The sequence below is a fragment of the Mus musculus genome, chromosome 8, assembly GCF_000001635.26.
Source record: "Mus musculus strain C57BL/6J chromosome 8, GRCm38.p6 C57BL/6J".
Lineage (NCBI taxonomy): Eukaryota > Metazoa > Chordata > Mammalia > Rodentia > Muridae > Mus > Mus musculus.
Genome location: NC_000074.6, coordinates 24,969,815 through 24,987,627, shown reverse-complemented (window position 1 = coordinate 24,987,627; position 17,813 = coordinate 24,969,815). Strand labels below are relative to the sequence as shown.

The following is a 17,813-nucleotide window of genomic DNA, read 5'->3' as shown; positions in this document are numbered from 1 at the left end:
CTGCTCCATCCCCAGTGCCTGGACTTCTTATAGATAAGATACATTTTGGGTTGAAAGTTTGGTGAGTGAATTGATGTATCTATTAGTCCTCAGGAGTTCCTGCCTAGCTACAGGAGGCTGACTTCTTCAGGTTTCATATCCCCAATGTAGTGAGTCACACTAAGGTCACCCAGGGCAGCCTGCTATCCCAGGGGGACCTCCATTTTCTTGCTGCCTTCCCCCCCTGCCCCCCCACCATCAGACCTGAGACTCCTGAACCGTACAGTTAGCCCATCTTCCCTGCTGGCTGAGTGCCCTGGGCCAAGCCAAGCTGCCCTGAGCAGCCTGCTATCCCAGGGGACCTCCATTCTCCCACCACCTTTACTCCAACCCCATCAGATTCCTGAGCCACACTAGATTTGGTTTCTCTCTGCTGTATGTAATTCTGTTTTCCCGGCTCCATGTGCTGAAGATGCTATGTTTTCTCCAATGTGTATTTTTTGGCAACTCTGTCAAAAATCAGACGACCTTATTTTGTATGTGTAGACTAGAGCACCCTGTGTCTGGGCCCTCTATTCTGTCCCATTAATCTCCATTCTGCTTTTGTGTCGGCACCATGCTGTCCTTATACCTGTGGCTCTGCATGAAGCCACGCATGTTGATTCCTCTACAGGTATTCTGTTTGTGAAGGATTGCTTTGACTAGCTGGCATTCTCTGTGCTTTTATATGATTTCTAGGATTGAGTTTTCTGTTTCTGTCACTGGAACTTTGATTGGGATTGCATTGACTCTCCAGCTTGACTTTGGAAGGCTGTTTCCCAGCATGGTTCTTAGGACCCGTGCATGGGAGGGCTTTCCATCTTACAGTGGCTTCAATTCCTTTCTTCAGTATTTTAAAGTTTTCACTATACACAGCTATCATGTCATTGGTTAGGGTTATTGTAATGTAATTTAATTTATTTTATTTTTTGAGGCTATTGTTAATGACATCATTTTTTTCCCTAATTTTTTCTCAGTATGGTTGTTACTGGTGTGTAGGAATGCTGCTAATTTTTGTATACTTATTTTGTATCCTGTCACTGAATCTTTTTTTTTTTTTTTTTTTTGGTGCCTTGCTCTAGGGTCACATTTTCAAACATTGTTTATGAGAAAAATGGGGTTCAACTGTTGAATAGGAAGCCTCTTTAAATAGCCTTTGCTACGGAGTGGGCACTGCAGGTTGTAATTGGGGACTTGTGTGTAGGGTAAACATACGCTGGCATAGCTACTATGGTTGTCTGGTGAATACATTCTCCTGACAGCGTTATCCCATGATCTGGGTGGAAGCCACAGTCAGTGAGAACAAGGCAGCAGTTACAAGCCTGTCTTACTTGATGGCTACCCGTTTCATACCTGGTTATCCCCACGGACGTCTCCATGTTCGCTGCTGCTAACTTTCCTGTTAACTTAGCCAGCTTTGACTTCTCTTTCATTCTCACGTGCTTCCTTGAAATCATCGACCCCTCTTCCTGATCCCAAGGATGCCATTCTGACCTAGCGTCTGTGGACTGGATTCTGGGAGAGCTCTGTTTCAGTCTTCCTGTTTAGCTAGCAGCAGTGCTGAGCCTGCTGATGTGAGTCAAAGGATGTGTGTGTGTTGTTTGCTCTCAAGCTTAGTCACAGTAACTGTGTTTCATTCAAGAGCCATAGTTCGTCGTGGTCTCTTCCATCTTTGCTCAGTCTCTCATTCATTTTCTTACTACTTCCCTGAAGGGCCACTGGCTTCCTTATCAATCCGAGGGCATGCCTCCTGTGCCTCACAGTTTTGTTCATGGTTTTCTTTCTGTCTGTGATGTTCTATCTCCAGATTTCCAGTTTTGACTGAAGTGTCATGATGTGTGAAGTCTTTGGATTGGCCAGCCTCCCATAATTCTTTGCTTCCATTTTCTCCAGACTATCACCACCTTCTCTCATTCCAACTAAATTATCCACCAAAGTTTGCAGCCTGCTACATTCACTCGTGTGACTTTCACGGGAATGGTTTCTGCCGTGTTCATGGTTCTGTCCCTTGAGCTGAGGAGAGTCCTGATGCACTCAGATCTCCAGCATGTCCTGGCGTCTGAGCGCATGCTTAGTAGGCTCAGCGGCTCCCACAGAGCTCCAAGAGCAGCGAGGAAGCTGCAGAATGGGCTCTATTGCCCAGAACCTGTGGGGGAATTGTTCTTCCCACAAGTCAGTTTCACCTTGGCGTTACTTTTTAATTATATGTCTTTGTATACACATGCCTGTCATACATACATATTATCAGTTATAGATATATGTACATAGTGGAAAATAATACATGGTATATATGCATATATTATATGATACATAGATGCATATTATAAATAACACAGGTATGCTATGTACATTATATTTATATACATATATGTGTGTGAATATATGTATATGTATATATATGTGTGTGTGTGTGTGTGTGTGTGTGTGTGTGTATGTAATTTAAAATCTGTAATGTGTCTGGGTGGGGTTGGCATATGGCTTTAATTCAGCACTCAGGAGGTAGAGGCAGGTAGATCTTTGGGTCTGAGGGCAATCAGGGCTACACAATAAGACTTTGTATTAAAAAAAAAGTAAAATTGAAATTTACTGTTTTTGAGACAGTCTTTCTCTGTAGCCTAGGGTAGCCTCAGTTTCTCTCTCTTGCTCAGTTTCCTGAATGCTGGGATGGTGCACACTGTACATACGGTGTGCAATGTTACTGTTGTCAGGCAGATTAACATATCCATTGTCCCACAGATTTACGTAGATTTCTTTGTTGGTTTTTTTGTTTTTGTTTGTTTGTTTTTTGTTTTTTGTTTTTTTTGTTTTTCTTTGAGACAGGGTTTCTCTGTATAGCCCTGGCTGTCCTGGAACTCACTTTGTAGACCAGGCTGGCCTCAAACTCAGAAATCTGCCTGCCTCTGCCTCCCGAGTGCTGGGATTAAAGGCCCGGCTCTTTTTGTGTCAGAAGAACCTAGAAACTATTCCAGTACTCAAATGCCATGTTTTCCAAGGTAGTGATGTCGGTACTCATGTCGTGCATGTCCCCTGCACTGGCCAATCCTGCACGTCTGATGGCATTATCCATTCACCTCTACATCCCCATTTACTCCCTTCCCGCTGTCTTAGTTTCTACTCTTTGTTCATCTTTTTCTTTTCTTTTACAATTTCACATATGATTGAGGTTGTGTGATATTTTTCTCTTTTGTGTCTAGTTTATTCTACTAACATAAAACCCTCTAGACTCATTTATCTTGTGGCAGATAGTTTGGGTCTCCTTTTCTGAGGCAGAAGAATATATGTGCACATACATGTATATGCGTGCACAAGCACACATGGCAGTAGAAGCACACACATGTGTAATGGGATGCATGCATGCATACTGTAGTACGTTTATCTGTTTGTCCATTCACGAGCACTCAGGCTCTTTCCAGGTCTTGGCTTCAGTGTCTAACCCTGAACAAGAGAATCCAGATGTCTTTATGATGGCGAGCTCATTCCTCTCGGGTTTGCAGCAGAGGATGGACTTCTGGCATCTCTGTTAGTTTCCTTAGGGATACCTTGCTGTTTTCTGCTGGCTTTGCTTTTTTCACAGCCTTACCTGGACTTTTCTTTTAGGGTTTTGTAACAGCCACTGGAACAGGGCTAAGGGATGGATGGTCTGTGGTTTGCATTGCATTTCCTTGGTGATTAGTGATGCTGGCCACCCTCTTCATGTAAGCTCTTGGGCATTTATTGTCTCCATCTGAAAATGTGCATTCATGGCCATTTTCTCATTTCTGAGGTATTTTCTAATATTGACTTTTCCTTATACATTTAGTTACTAACCCATTCTCAGATATATGGTTTGCAAATATTTCCTAAGAAGGAACTCTTCCCATATACGAAAGAATAAAATTGGATCTTTACGTTTTGTGTACATGATGCCAAAATGTATTAAAGACCTAGGCACACAAGACATAAAATGGGGAAAATTCTTAATATTGGCCTTAGCAATGATGTTATATCCAGAGTTTAGGTTACCAGATAGAGCGATTGGTAGATAGACAGGTAGATGACTATCCCAGATAAAATTTTAACAAAATGTGGGTTTGTCAACAATTCCTGGCTTATACATACATTTCCTACAGATTTTCAAAAGTAAAAATAATCAACAGGACTCCCTGGTAACATGTAGTCATTGCGTGTGTGGGTTGGGTGCACGGAAGAGTCCTTCTGTGAGCTCAGTTGCTCCTCACGTGTCCTGGCTGTTCCTCATGTGTTCCTCACACAGGAACAAAATGGGGTTGGTTTGAATGCTTTAATAATAAACCCAGAGTCACCAGCATTGGGACAGTGTCACAGTAAGGAAAGAAACCAAAACATCTCTCCTGGATGCCTTTCTACTCAGTGAGCCCAGATCTGGATTCTCTATTTCACGGTGTCCTCTAACATCCCTGGCCGTCTGTAGATTGTACAAATTTAAATCTGTGTCTGCATGAATGCTGTCTTTGAACATGTCCTTGTCTCTGTCCTCCTGTGTCTGTCTGAATGTATACGTGTGTAGTGCGTGTGTGAGCATATGTCTGTCCTTAACAAAGGATTTGCTCTGTGTTTATTGAACAGCATAGAAAGCAACATGTAACAGAGTTTTAGAAGGGATAAAGTCGCTGATCCCAACTGACCCAGATAACAAACAATATTACAAATTCCACTGTTTATCTAATAGCATCTGTGTGTTCCATTCAGCGTTTATGGTGAATATTCACTTAGAGGATTCAGAGGATAGAGAGAGACAGAGAGACATATCAAGAGAGACAGAGAGAATCAGAGAGACAGAGAGACATACCAAGAGAGGCAGAGAGAGACAGAGAGACAGAGACAGAAACCCAGAGACAGAGGGACACACACACACATATGCACACGTGCATGCACATGCATACCCCCCAGAGACAGAGAGAAAAAGAGCAAGAGAGACAGACAGAGACAGAGACAAAGAGAGACAGAAAAAGCTATTCAAATCTATGAGCCCATGAGGCCATTCTCATTCAGAGCACCACAGTGACTGTGGACAATCTGGAATCACCCACTTGTGTTTTTCTCATGGCTCCCAGTCTATGCCTGGGGGAGGGGAGGACAAGTCATGCTGTAGATAACAGGACTGGGAAGCACACAGTAGTTTCCGGCAGTTGGAATGTAGCATTTTTGAGAAATAAAAGCTCAATTCTGAGTGAGACTAGGTAAGTTTTTAAGGTCCCTGTAGATTGAAAGGACTGATTTTGGTTCCGTGTATTAACAAATGATGTGCTTGAAAGATATTCTCATGGGGCACAGCACAGTGTAACTTTAATGGTGAGCTCTATTTACTAAGTGATTCCTGTATTTATTAGAGGTAGATGTTCTCATCTTTGCCTGCTTTAGTTTATTTTCTGCTTTTTACAGTATTTACCTCTTACTGGTTAAAGATATGGCTAAGAGCTTTTAAAGACTGACTGTGATGTGAGATCTCTTTCTTACTATTTATTGTAGCGGGTCCAGAAACTTTAGCAGTTGCAGTGCGGAGGACTTTGAGAAGTTAACGTTGAATAAGGGAGGAAGCTGCCTGCTTAACATCCCGAAGCCCGACGAAGCCTACAGCGCGCCCTCCTGTGGTAATAAGCTGGTGGACCCTGGAGAGGAGTGTGACTGCGGCACAGCGAAGGTCAGTCCAGTCTTCCGGGGAAGGCTGTGGGCTTTCGTGGTCAGTGAGGCTGGCTCCTGTGTTGGGCGTGTGTTTCTGGGACTGGTCAGCTCCTGGGAGCTTAACTCTTGATGCCGTGACTTCATGCAAGCACTGTGGTTCCTTCTTTTTAAATTTTACTTATCCATCTCTATCTTTATTGTAGCTATTAGATTGTTTGTTATTTTGTTAGGTTCCTTTATGTGTTTACCATTCTGGCCCTGCTATTAAAGATGTATTTGTTGAGCTGGATTCATTTACTAAGTGAATCGCAGCTGACTAATCCTCCAGCATCTGTCAGTGTCTGCATTCTTCCTCCTGTAAGCACTTGTGTTGGTCAACCGTGGATCCCACAGTTGACAGGGCCCTCAGCCGTGCCCACCTTCACTGTTACTGTTGTCCAGCCATGTTCCTCTCAGTGTACCCAGTGAACCTTCTCCCCTTGGGCTGCCATTAGATCCGGGACATATTTGTTCAGATGTGAGGCCTACTGTGTTAGTCTCTGTTTTTCCTTGCCTGACCATAAGAGAAAACTCAAGGTCTTGAAAGCCTGCCTGTATCCTAAGAGAAAACCATTTCCTTGTCTTATGTGATTGATGTATTCCATGATTTCTGTGAAGCCTCTGGAGTCTCCTGGCCGACAACTAGAGAGGAAATTTCTCCTGCTTAGAACTGGGGCGTTGTTAGGTAGTTTATGGCTCTTGGAGGGACCATTATTGCCTCAAGAGTTAGCACTTAATTTAAACTGTGTATCTGTACATGCACATAACATAAATGTTATATGTAATTTTAGGTAAGCATACAACAATACATCCCCTATGTCTTTTCCAAACACCCTCAGTGTGTATCTCCCACTCCCTCCCTCACCTTCTCTCTGCCCTCTGCATGCTGCCCTTTCCTTAAGTTTTCTCTGCGCATGTCCCCGGTGTCTAAGGCTGCAAAGCAGGCTTCCCTGCATGCACCTGCCGTGTGTGTCTTGGGATATATGTTCAGCTCTTTGCGTTTATTGGAAAATTGCGTTATTTGCTACTGAGTTGTCTTCTTTATCTTAGATAGATATTATTTGTTAGATACTTGATTTGCAAATGTCATCTTAATAGTTCTCCTTCACTAATGTACAGAGTCTTAGAAGCACAGAACTTTGATTTTGATGAAAGCCATTTGTCACTTTGGCCTTTTATGGCTGATGCTTTGGCTGCTCCCACTTTGTACAGATTCTCCCCTGGGAGGTTTCTAGTTTTAGACTTTACATTTAGGTCCGTGAGCCATTTTCACTTAGTGATGTGTGTGTGTATGTGTGTGTATGTGTGTTTGGAAGTATAGGTTGTAGCTCATTTGTTATAATTTTTGCTATGTGATAGACATGCTAACAACCCTGATTTGATTCATGTACTTGACTATATAAAATATTACAAGGTCTCATAGATGTGTAAATTTATTACATGTTAATTAAAAAGAACAGTTAATTTTAGAACTTTACTATGAAGTAATTGTAGGCAGATAAGAGGTTGTAGAAGAGTGCATAGAACTCCATGTACTCCCCTGCCTGTCGCCCCAGTGGTGACAACTTATAAGGTTGTGACACATTTATAGGATGTTAAGATTACTGTTTTTGTATAGGTGTCTGTGAGTGGGAGGTTGGAGGTGAAATGTAACTGTCATGGAACAAAGCATGGTGACAGAAGCCAAGGAAACTGCTGCTCAGTATAGAGTGTGTGCTTAGCATGTGTATTTAGTGTGTACACGGCACGGAGGCCAGTCCTCACCTCCCATCCTGTAAGAAAAGGACTAGTTTGCCTATCCAGAGACAAGAGCCATCCCGTGGGTAGTGGGGCCCTGAGCAGGGAGAGAAAGGCATCCATGGGTATTTACATGGGCATCTGTGGTGCCTCAGAATTCATGTGTCAAACCTGCAACCTGCAGTGTAGCTGCACTGGGCACTGGCGTCTCTGAGGAATAGGAGGATGGAACCCTGATCCACTAGGGCCTTTAATAACATTCGCTCCAGTTCCAGCTAAGAGAGGGCAGGGCGCCCAGAGTTCTCTGTGAGAACTGTCATCTTGCATTTCTAGCTTTCAGAACTGGGAGAAGATATATGTCCATTCTTTAAGTCCTTCAGTCTTTGGTATTTTATTATGGAGTTATCAACTGTCTTGTGAAATATGTTGAGACTTAAATACTTGCACTAGAGACTGATGTGTCTTTTTTATTATTAATTTTTAAAATTATATTATTTATGCCCCAGGGAAGGAGGATGCCTGGGGAGTGGGGTGTGGGGAGATGGGTGTGTCTTAAAGCACAGCTAGGCGAGCAGGCTGTGTCGAGGTCAGCTGAAATCACAGGCAGAAGAAGAGCTTTCCTAATGCTGCTGCTCTCAGGGGCTGGTTTATTTATCCGTGGTCTTTTTCTGTTTGCAGGAGTGTGAGGTGGACCCATGCTGTGAAGGAAGCACTTGTAAGCTCAAGTCATTTGCTGAGTGTGCATATGGCGACTGTTGTAAAGATTGCCAGGCAAGAACTTCTACCTATCAGGGGCAAATCAGAGAAGGAAAATGGATATCTGGAAATGCATCCTCTGAGAGCACTGCATACCATTTTTATCAGAATGTATTTTACATTTCACCCACTTCTGTGCATTTAAACTGCACTTTTTATGATGAGGGGCACATTGAGCGAGTTAGTTTTGGGTGCTGGGGATTAAACCCCAGGCTTCCAGGGCTTCTTGCTTGCAGGTAAACACTGTGCTGTGAGTTATGTGTCCATCTCTTATTTTCTTGATTCCCCTTTTCAAGTAACATATATCTGTTAAGGAAAACTAGAAAAATATCAAAGTATAGACTAGAAAATTAGGGGTTAATTGATGAAGAGGATCTGAACTAGATCCCCAAAACCCTTCTGAAACAACCTCCGCCCCCATCTCCCAAACCATGGTGGCTTGTGCTGGTGATCCTGGCACAGACCCTGGAGCTCTCAGCCTGGTTTCCTGGCCTCATCTCTAATGCTCAGCTATGCTGGCCATCCCCCCACCCCCAAATGCATTCACCGTGCAAACGCTGATTCCAGGAGTGCTGTCATCCGCCTATCGGACTGCTTCTGCAGTGTTCCTTGTGTTTGTATTTAATCTGTGTTTCCTTTGGTTACCTCATTTTATAATATGTTTGCATTGACTGTTTGGGGCTTTGTTCACTTTTGTGTTGGATGATTTAATGCTTGTCATTGGGAACTTTATATATACACCATGGTTCCAAATCTGATGGCTTTGTGGAAATTCTCCTGAGATTCCTGTCTGATTTGAACCTCATTACCTTAGTTCCTTCCAGGAGGCTCCATGTGCAGAGGGAAGACCAGTGAGTGTGATGTTCCTGAGTACTGCAACGGTTCCTCTCAGTTCTGCCCGCCAGATGTCTTCATTCAGAATGGATATCCTTGCCAGAACAGCAAAGCCTACTGCTACAATGGCATGTGCCAATATTATGACGCGCAGTGTCAGGTCATCTTTGGTTCAAGTAAGATATTTATAATCAATTGATTTGATTTTATCATCTGCTTGCCTTAGGCTTTTTGTTTGTTTGTTTCGAGACAGGGTTTCTCTGTATAGCCCTGGCTGTCCTGGAACTCACTTTGTAGACCAGGCTGGCCTCGAACTCAGAAATCCACCTGCCCCTGCCTTCTGAGTGCTGGGATTAAAGGCATACGCCACCACGCCCGGCTTGCCTTAGGCTTTTAAAGAAGGAATCAGACATTATTGATGAGGTTCTTGTATCTCCATTCTTCCTCCTTCTGTAGTAGTCATGGTCAGGAATTTCTATGTCTGATTGAGTGATTCAGTTGATGCTTTGTGTGTCTCTCTCCCTCTTTCCACTTGGTATAACACACAGTGTCTTAGGGTTTTCATTGCTGTGAAGACACACTGTGACCAAGAAGCCTTATAAGAAATAGCATTTAATTGGGGCTTACAGTTCAAAGGTTCAGTCCATTATTACCATGGCAGGAGCATGGCGCATCCAGGCAGACATGATGCTGGAGAAGGACCTGGGAGTGCTACATCTTTTTCTGATACAAACAGGAGAAGACTGGCTTCCAGGGAGCTAGGCTAAGGGTCTTAAAGCCATGCCCACAATGACACATTTCCTCCAACAAGGTCACACCTACTCCAAGGCCACACCTCCTAATAGTGCCACTCCCCAAGCTAAGCATATTCAAACCATCACACACAGTGTATCTGTATATGCATACACGCAGAGGTTTGGGAACTGAGGACTGTACCTAGAACCTCACTTATGCCAAGCAAGCACACTATTGATTGCTATGTCCTCTCCCTCCAGGTTTCTAGTTCTGAGATTGTAGGCTGCATAGGTCTAACATTTGCAATCATCATTTAAAATGTCCTTATGATCCATGTATACTGATACATTTCTATCACAGTCTATTAGGGTATTCACTAGTTAAGTGGACCCTGATTAGTTTCTCATTTGTGTGTATATGGAGTATGTCTTTGTGTATGGGAGTGCATGTATCTTAGTGTATATGAGTGTGGATGCAGGCTAGTTGGCCCTTGAGCTTTTGGGGCTCTTCTGTCTTTACCTCCCTTTCCTCATAGGAGCACTGGACTTATAGATATGAACTGCTTTATGTGGGCTCTGGTGATTTGAATTCAGGTCCTAACACTTTCATGACAAAGTACTTCACCCACTAATCCATCTTCCCAGCTATAAGTTTTCAGTTGTTATGTTGATGAGTATGTAGTATAAGCCCTCAGGGTTTTGTTTTGTTTTGCTTAAGCTTTTCATCTTTATTACTGCTCCATACTTTCATCTTTTGAAATAATAACTTTTACCTTTTGCAGCTGATTTTTTGATACTTGTTCTAAGTGTTTATATGTATATTCCCCCCCCCCAGGTCTTTAGATGGCCTCTATAATGCTACTCTTTTATTCTTATGTTTTTAGATTTATTTTATCTTCTGTGTATGAGTTTTGCCTGCAAGTATGTATGTGTACCCTATATATGCCTGGTGCCTTTGGAAGTCAGAAGAAGGCATTGGAGTCCTAGGAATTAGAGATAGGGATGGTTGTGAATCACCATGTGGGTGCTGGGAATCAAACCCAGGTCCTCCACGAGAGCAACAAGTGTTCCTAACCACTGATCCATCTCTCCAGTCCCTACTGTTTTTATTTTTATAGATGATAATTAATTTTCATTCTTTGTCTTCATTCAACCCTGACAGCTCATGTCCATACACATGATCATTTTCTAGTCTTCTTTCTTCATCGTAGAGTAATTGTAGTGTTCACAGCAGTGCATTGAGTGCATTGCATGGTAGCCATGTTAATGCTGTTCTCTGAACTGTGCAGTACGGTAACATTGATTTTCTGCCATTCTCTTTCTCTCAAATAAATGATTCTCATTCTTCCCCTTTCCTTCCATCCCCCTCTATCCCTCCCTGTCTGCCTTCCTGCCTCTAGATTTGTCCCCTTTTGATGAGTTTGCAAAACTGCTAATAGTTGAGGTCTATTCTGATATTGAAGTGGTTAAAGACATCAGCTGTTCTACTGATTTCAACCTGTTTAAAGAAATCTAAACTGGATGTCTCTGTTTGTCTTCAGTTTTGACTTGTTCTTTGTATTGTTGTGCACGCACACACATGCACACACATACACACTCACAATGGATTGGCTCATGTAGCTCTGTTATCAGTAGAACTGATGGAGGACTCCTGTTCAGGAATGGCAGGTCAGGACCCAGAAGGATCTGGTGTCCCGGGTCAGTTCCAGTGGTAGGAACATCACAGGTGTCTCAGCCTGGTGTCTGTTGGGAAAAATTCCCTCCTTCTGGTCGTGGTTTGTTCTTTTCAAATGTGTAATCAATTGTTTAAAGCACCCATGAGTGCATTCTGCTGTATTTTCTCTATTCAGTTAACTGTTAGCCTCATGTAAAAGTGCTCTTAGTTCAGAGTCAAGTATATCTTACATCACATGGTGAAGTTAGGATAAGAGAGGGAAGAAGACACACACATTTCCTCACAGGTGTGGTCATAATGAAATGAGATATGGATGACAGTTGTAGGCCTCAGGTTTGTAACTGCTCTGTGGTCATATCTCACACGTCAGCTGCGTTTTAGTCCACATTCTATTGTTATACTGCCTGCTCTGTGTTCTCTTTGCCTTCAATAAGTTCCTTAGATGGTTATAGCTCTCAACCTGGTGGAGTGACCCAAACATTCATTCCTGAAGGGCCTGGGCCACATGTAGCTTTGCTGGATTTGGCTGTTAGACAGGATGAGGTAAATACTTAGATAACTCCTGTATTTCAGGCCTGCTCCTCTTGCTTCCATGTAGGGTTATGGATCTGTCATCTAGCCACTTGCAAAAGCTTTTCTCTGTTCGTTCAGAAACATGAAGAGCCCAGCATAACTGAGTGTGTAGTATATGTTCCAGCCCAGTGGAGTCATTCTTGTGGCATCTAGTGGAAGAATTTTCTCTTTGGACACTCAGACCTCTAAGCTATTAGAGCACGAAGTCACGGGTCCAGGAAGCATGTTTTTGTTAGTGAGTCATATTGCTAAGTGTTGCCACTCCCATTTGCACCCCTTAAGATCTGTACAGGGGATTGTGGTTGTTGCTGTTGGACCTGATTTAGAGCATATGTAGCTTTTTGAAGAAAAGATGCTCCTGTCCATCAAATTAGTACTATCTGACTTGCACTGTAACTGAGTATCCAGTACATTTCTACTACTCTAACAAGCCATCTAATAAAAATAAAATACTGTACTTAGTGATAAAGATAGGCCTGAAATCTAGGAGGATTGCAAGTTTAAGGCCTGCCTGGGCTACAGAGAGCCAGCCTGTGCAACTTAGTAAAACCTTGTCTCAAACAGTAAACAAGTGTTAGGAGATAGCTCAGTGGCAGAACACTTGCCCAGTGTGTACAAGGCTTCAGTCACTGGTTCTTGAAGAAGTGGTGTATATGAGCCTGGGCACAAAGTGCTGTCTTTTCTGTGATGGAAAGGGAATAGTGTATGTAGCTGCCCTGGTACCCAGATGCTGGCTGATGCTCAGGAAAGGGTGCCATATCAGAGACTCAGTGGATTTGGGTGGCGGCAGAGGTGGCTGGGAAAAGAGGCTGCCTGCAGTTCCCAGAATGGGTTTTCCTTTCTGTTGATTGTTTTGGCCCAAGCACCTCAATTGGTCATAATCATGAACTCTCCATCTCCTTCCCAGCAAAGTGAACCACAAAATGTTCTATGGGGTTGTTGCAGAGAGAGCATTGCCACTGTCCACTTTTGGGTGATGCTTCTACATGCTCAGAGCCATCTGTGAGATGCTTTGTTCTTCTCTTCCTGTGTCAACTCTTGGTAGGATTCCCAGAGTGCTCGTAGATGCTAGACAAGGGCTTGGGGAACTGTGGACGTGGACTTGTGGTCCCTCAGCTGTCTTCATTTTGGGTCTCATGGTGCCGGTGAGTTCCCACCCCCTGCACCTGTATGGAGTCGGCTGCGTATGACTGAGTCCTGTTTTCAGCACATTTACCCAAGTTGCAGTGGCCAATGATTGGCACTGAGGATTTCTACAGAAAGCCTTCCTAGATTCCTGTCTTCCCACCAGTCTCTTCTTTATCCTTGAGTCAGCAGCAGCAGCAAACACATTCGACTCCATCCCTCCCTGTATACTGTCTGGGAAATCTGTAACTTTCCCTGTTGTTCTGACTTGGCTGGGAACACTGTGTGGTATTTTTTCTGGGCAGGATTATGGATATGTCTCCTCCTGCTCACTGCTTCCCTCTGCTGCGCTGCCTCCGTTCACCCACATCCACCTTCTTTAAAGCTAACTGAGCCTTGTATCAGGCATGTGGGCTGGGTAAGGGAATCTGATTCAGGAGGGAGGAAGGACTGACGATTTGACTAGGAAATACTAACAAAGTCTTAGGGAGGGAAGAATGAAGGTGATACTAAAAATGCAAGAAAATGAGTGTGGCTTATCCTTTGTCACACGGAGTAGGTCTCACTGTATTTATCTAATGTAAGCGTCCATGTACAATAAAAACATGCGGTGGTCCGTGCTGTAACTGAGAGTGCTGGGTATGTGAGAGCAGACAGTGAGTGCCTGCGAGCTGTGACTTACTGCACGAGCTAGTTACTATTGCATGGCTGTGATCATGGGAGAAGAGTTCAAGGGAGAGACGCTTTGGCTTCTGGTTTCGGAGAGGTTCAGTCCATGTTTGCTCAGCCCTGTGAGCATATGAAGAACACCATAGTGATGGGACTGTGTGGCAGGGAGGCCTCTCTACCTCATGTTGGATAGAGATGGGAAGAGAAGGGTTCATGAGAGGACAGAGGCAAGAGCTTCCAGGGCACATTAACCCCTCTCCAGCTCCCACTGACCTGGCCTCCAGCTAGATTCTATCCCTCCCCTCCCCATTTCCCAAGAATCCTATCACATTATGAACTCATCAGTGATTGATCATCTAGAAGATCAGATCCCTGGACACACCTCAGACATTCTCAGGCAGGCTTATAATCTGTGTCTTTCTCAGTGCAATCAAGTCAACAGTGCTAGCCATCTGGCTGTACATGGTTCCTAATTGTAGTAATCATGTAATGATATTTGTTATAGTCTGAGTGCTTGGATCCAGGCCTTTATGTGCAATCTGAGTTATGAAGTGTAGACCAGAGGCGCTGTATGTGTAAGGCTGAACATTTAGAAGTGTGCAGTGGCTCCTACACGTGTGTGAGGATCATATGGGATACTTCTGACTAAAGTTACCATCACTTTTTTTCTCTCTTAAATGTTGACTATTGCAGAGGCTAAGGCTGCCCCAAGAGATTGCTTCATTGAAGTCAATTCTAAAGGTGACAGATTTGGCAACTGTGGTTTCTCCGGCAGTGAGTACAAGAAGTGTGCCACTGGGTAAGTGGAGACAAGGGTGAAGAGGGCTATGAGCAAGGGAGGGGGGGTGTGTGGGCCCTGAAGTCCTCTCCTGCTCCTGGGACTGCTGCCTTCCTCTTGCTTCAAGTGCTTACAGTCTCATATGCAACATGCACAGCAGGCTTCAGCGGGATGTGCTGGGAGCAAGCGGGGAAGTGATTCATTTACATGCGTGCACATTGTGGATCTAGTGGGTTTAGAACCTTGTTTTATTTATCTGTGACCTGCAGGAAGATGCCTGAGTGAATATGCCCTCTTTTCTTCGCACACTCTTTTCTTCAGTAAAACATTCTCTGATTCGGTTGTATATACAGAACATCTGCAGTACTAATTGGGCCTCTCATTATGTCTTTGTCAGCCTTACAGGAATTTAAAAGGATGAAGTAAATCTTGTATTTTTATTTTTGTAGGCTGGTGAGATGGCTTACAGGTTAAAGTATTTATTACCAAACCTGACAACTTGAGTTTGATCTCTGATTCTAGCAAGTTGTCCTCTAGTCTACCTGTGTAGGGATGTGTTTACATGCATATAAATGAATAAATTTATGTAAAATAGGTAAAATAATAATAAATCAAAGCAAGAACACATAATCCCACGAGTCTCCCCGTTTTGTGTTTGCCCTCGGCATGTCTCCACACTGCTGTTTACTCAGTGGGGGTGACTCTGAGGTACTATGTGCTGCCAGTGGTGGAGCTCAGTGGCCTGTGGTGTTGGCTAAGCGTCATCATTACTACTGTGGCATGTGTTGTCTTCTTGCTCCTCAACTCTGTGGGAGTGTTGAGTCCCACTGACTGCCTTAGTTACTGTTCTGTTGGTATGAAGAGACACCATCACCACGGCAGCTTGTAAAAGAAAGAATTTATTGGGTCTCACAGTTTCAGAGGGCGAGTCCATACTCATCACAGCAGGGAGCATGGCAGCAGGCAGGCATGGGGCTGGAGCAGGAGCTTACATCTGAATGACAGGGAAAGTGAGACTGGATCTCGCATTTGATTTTGAGATCCCAAAGCCCACTCATGGTGACACACCTCCTCCAATAAGGCCACACCCCCAACTAAAGCCCCAATCCTTTTCAAACAGTTCCACCAGCTAGGAACCAGGCATTCAAATACATGAGTGTATGGGGGCCTTTCTCATTCACACCATCTCACTGACTGACCATTTTCTTTCCCCTTAGCTTTGTGACTTATTTCATAAACTTATTTCTGCTTCTTTCCCACATCTCTCCCTTTCATAAGTCATCTCTGAGGTCCTTCAGCTATGCTAGCCTCCTTGGGACATTTTGCACAGCATCTCTGAACATGCAGTTTCTTCACTGCCTGGCCAATCCTGGTCATCCTTCAAAACTTGAGTTCCAGTGACTTTCTTAAGTCAAACTTCTCCCTCTTTCCTAACAACAGTGTATACACTTCACAGGTGTTCTGAGTGCCAGGTGCCTCTTTCATAAACGTGACATGCTCTGTTTTCATCATTGTTCGTAGATGTCCTATCATTGCTCAGTTGCTGAGAAGAGACACCATGACAACAGTGTCAGAGGTGTAGTCGGTTATCATCATGGAGGGCATCATGCCTCCAGAGCAGTAGCTGAGAGCTACAACCTGATCGATCTGTAGACAGTGAGACAGACACTGGGCTTGGCATAGGCTTGTGAAACCTCAAAACCCAGCCCAAGTGACTCTTTCTCCAGCAAGGCCACACCTCTTAATCCTTCTAATCCTTACAAATAGTGCCACTCCCTGGTGACTAGCATTTAAGCATCTGAGTCTTGGGTCCAGTGTTACTCAAACCACTACAATATCGTTTTCTAATGGTCTGCTTCTCCCTCACATCTCCTCCTCTTCCTTTCATTAGCCATCTCTGTGAGGCTATGATTTCTCTATTGACTCGTGAGTCATTGAAAGTTAATTGATTAATTTCTAAAATTGCTTTCTTGTTTAATTTTACCAAGAAGACTTGGAAGTGGGAGCTGCTCTATCTATAAGGAGCTTACTGTGCAGTGAGGAGGGGCAGGAATAGAGAAGGAAACACTTTTGTACTGCTCGCCATCCCATCTGGTGACTGCGTGGTAGCCACAGCTCCCCTCTTCTCGCCCTGCTAGATTTAAGGATAACCATACCGATTTTCCATTGAGATTCCCTCCAGCCAAGAAACAGCCTCCATGTCTACATATAAACATAAGAACTTCTTCCCATGGTCCCCTGGAGGCATTTTATATTTACAGTGTTTGTCTTGCCCGGTAGGAACGCGCTGTGTGGAAAGCTTCAATGCGAGAATGTACAGGACATGCCGGTGTTTGGAATAGTACCAGCTATCATTCAGACACCCAGTCGAGGCACCAAATGCTGGGGTGTGGATTTCCAGCTTGGTTCCGACGTTCCAGACCCAGGGATGGTGAATGAAGGCACCAAATGTGATGCTGGCAAGGTAACCTAAATATTTTCTGTTTGCAAGCAAAACAGCTGGAAAAATCTACACACAAAGTTGGTGGCTGGCCTCTTCCTGGAAAAAACCCCTAAATTTGTGGTATCGATTTTAGAAAATCCAAAGCCACTGGGAAGGGACTTGACAACTACTTGTAGTTGTGCCCCCTGTGTTTCTTCACAGGGATCCTCTGATGTCTTCCATGTTGGAATCAGCTGTACATATTTCTTGTCCTATGTATGGGCTGTCATTTGTTAGCCAGGTACCCTTCCTGGGAAACTTAGGTGATTTCCACAGTTCGTGGGGGTGGGAGCTGGAGTCCCTGCGCTTTGTGTTTGTCTGTGCCTCTGGGTCAGTAAGGTTGTGGTGCTTGTCCCACCCAGGGTGTGGCAGCCCATGGCTTCCAGCCCTGCTTCCGTATGAGTGGATAATCAGGGCCTAAGGATTGCTGTAACAGAAACAGGTGCTGGCTCTCCAGATTTAAACATGCCCTCTTTTCTCAAGACTCAGAGAGAGAGAGAGAGAGAGAGAGAGAGAGAGAATGTGTGTGTGTGTATGTGTCTGTGGGGGGGGGAGGGAAGGAGGGAGGATGAGAATTTCTGTTTGGTTGGGACTTTGAGCATACCTCCTTAAGTGTTTGAAATGCAACCGCCATGGTTAATGAGCTGACTGTGTGACACTTTTTGATGCATAATCTGAATGTGTTTGCGAGGAATATACTCTGATAGCATGTAGTATTTGGTAACTATACATTCAAGTCTTTCAGATTCTTAA

The 17,813-nt window shown here is 44.0% G+C and overlaps 1 protein-coding gene across 3 annotated transcripts in view; it reads left to right on the top strand.

Annotated features, from left to right (window-relative positions):
- The window catches only part of Adam9 (a disintegrin and metallopeptidase domain 9 (meltrin gamma)), a 67,430-nt gene that overhangs the window by 29,413 nt on the left and 20,204 nt on the right, over positions 1-17,813 (top strand). For all 3 annotated transcript variants that reach the window (XM_006508986.4, NM_007404.2, NM_001270996.1), the window contains exons 12-16: positions 5,506-5,677; positions 8,113-8,205; positions 9,005-9,200; positions 14,494-14,599; positions 16,859-17,042. In XM_006508986.4, the coding sequence (XP_006509049.1) occupies positions 5,506-5,677; positions 8,113-8,205; positions 9,005-9,200; positions 14,494-14,599; positions 16,859-17,042 (751 nt within the window). The remainder of the gene's footprint in view (positions 1-5,505; positions 5,678-8,112; positions 8,206-9,004; positions 9,201-14,493; positions 14,600-16,858; positions 17,043-17,813) is intronic.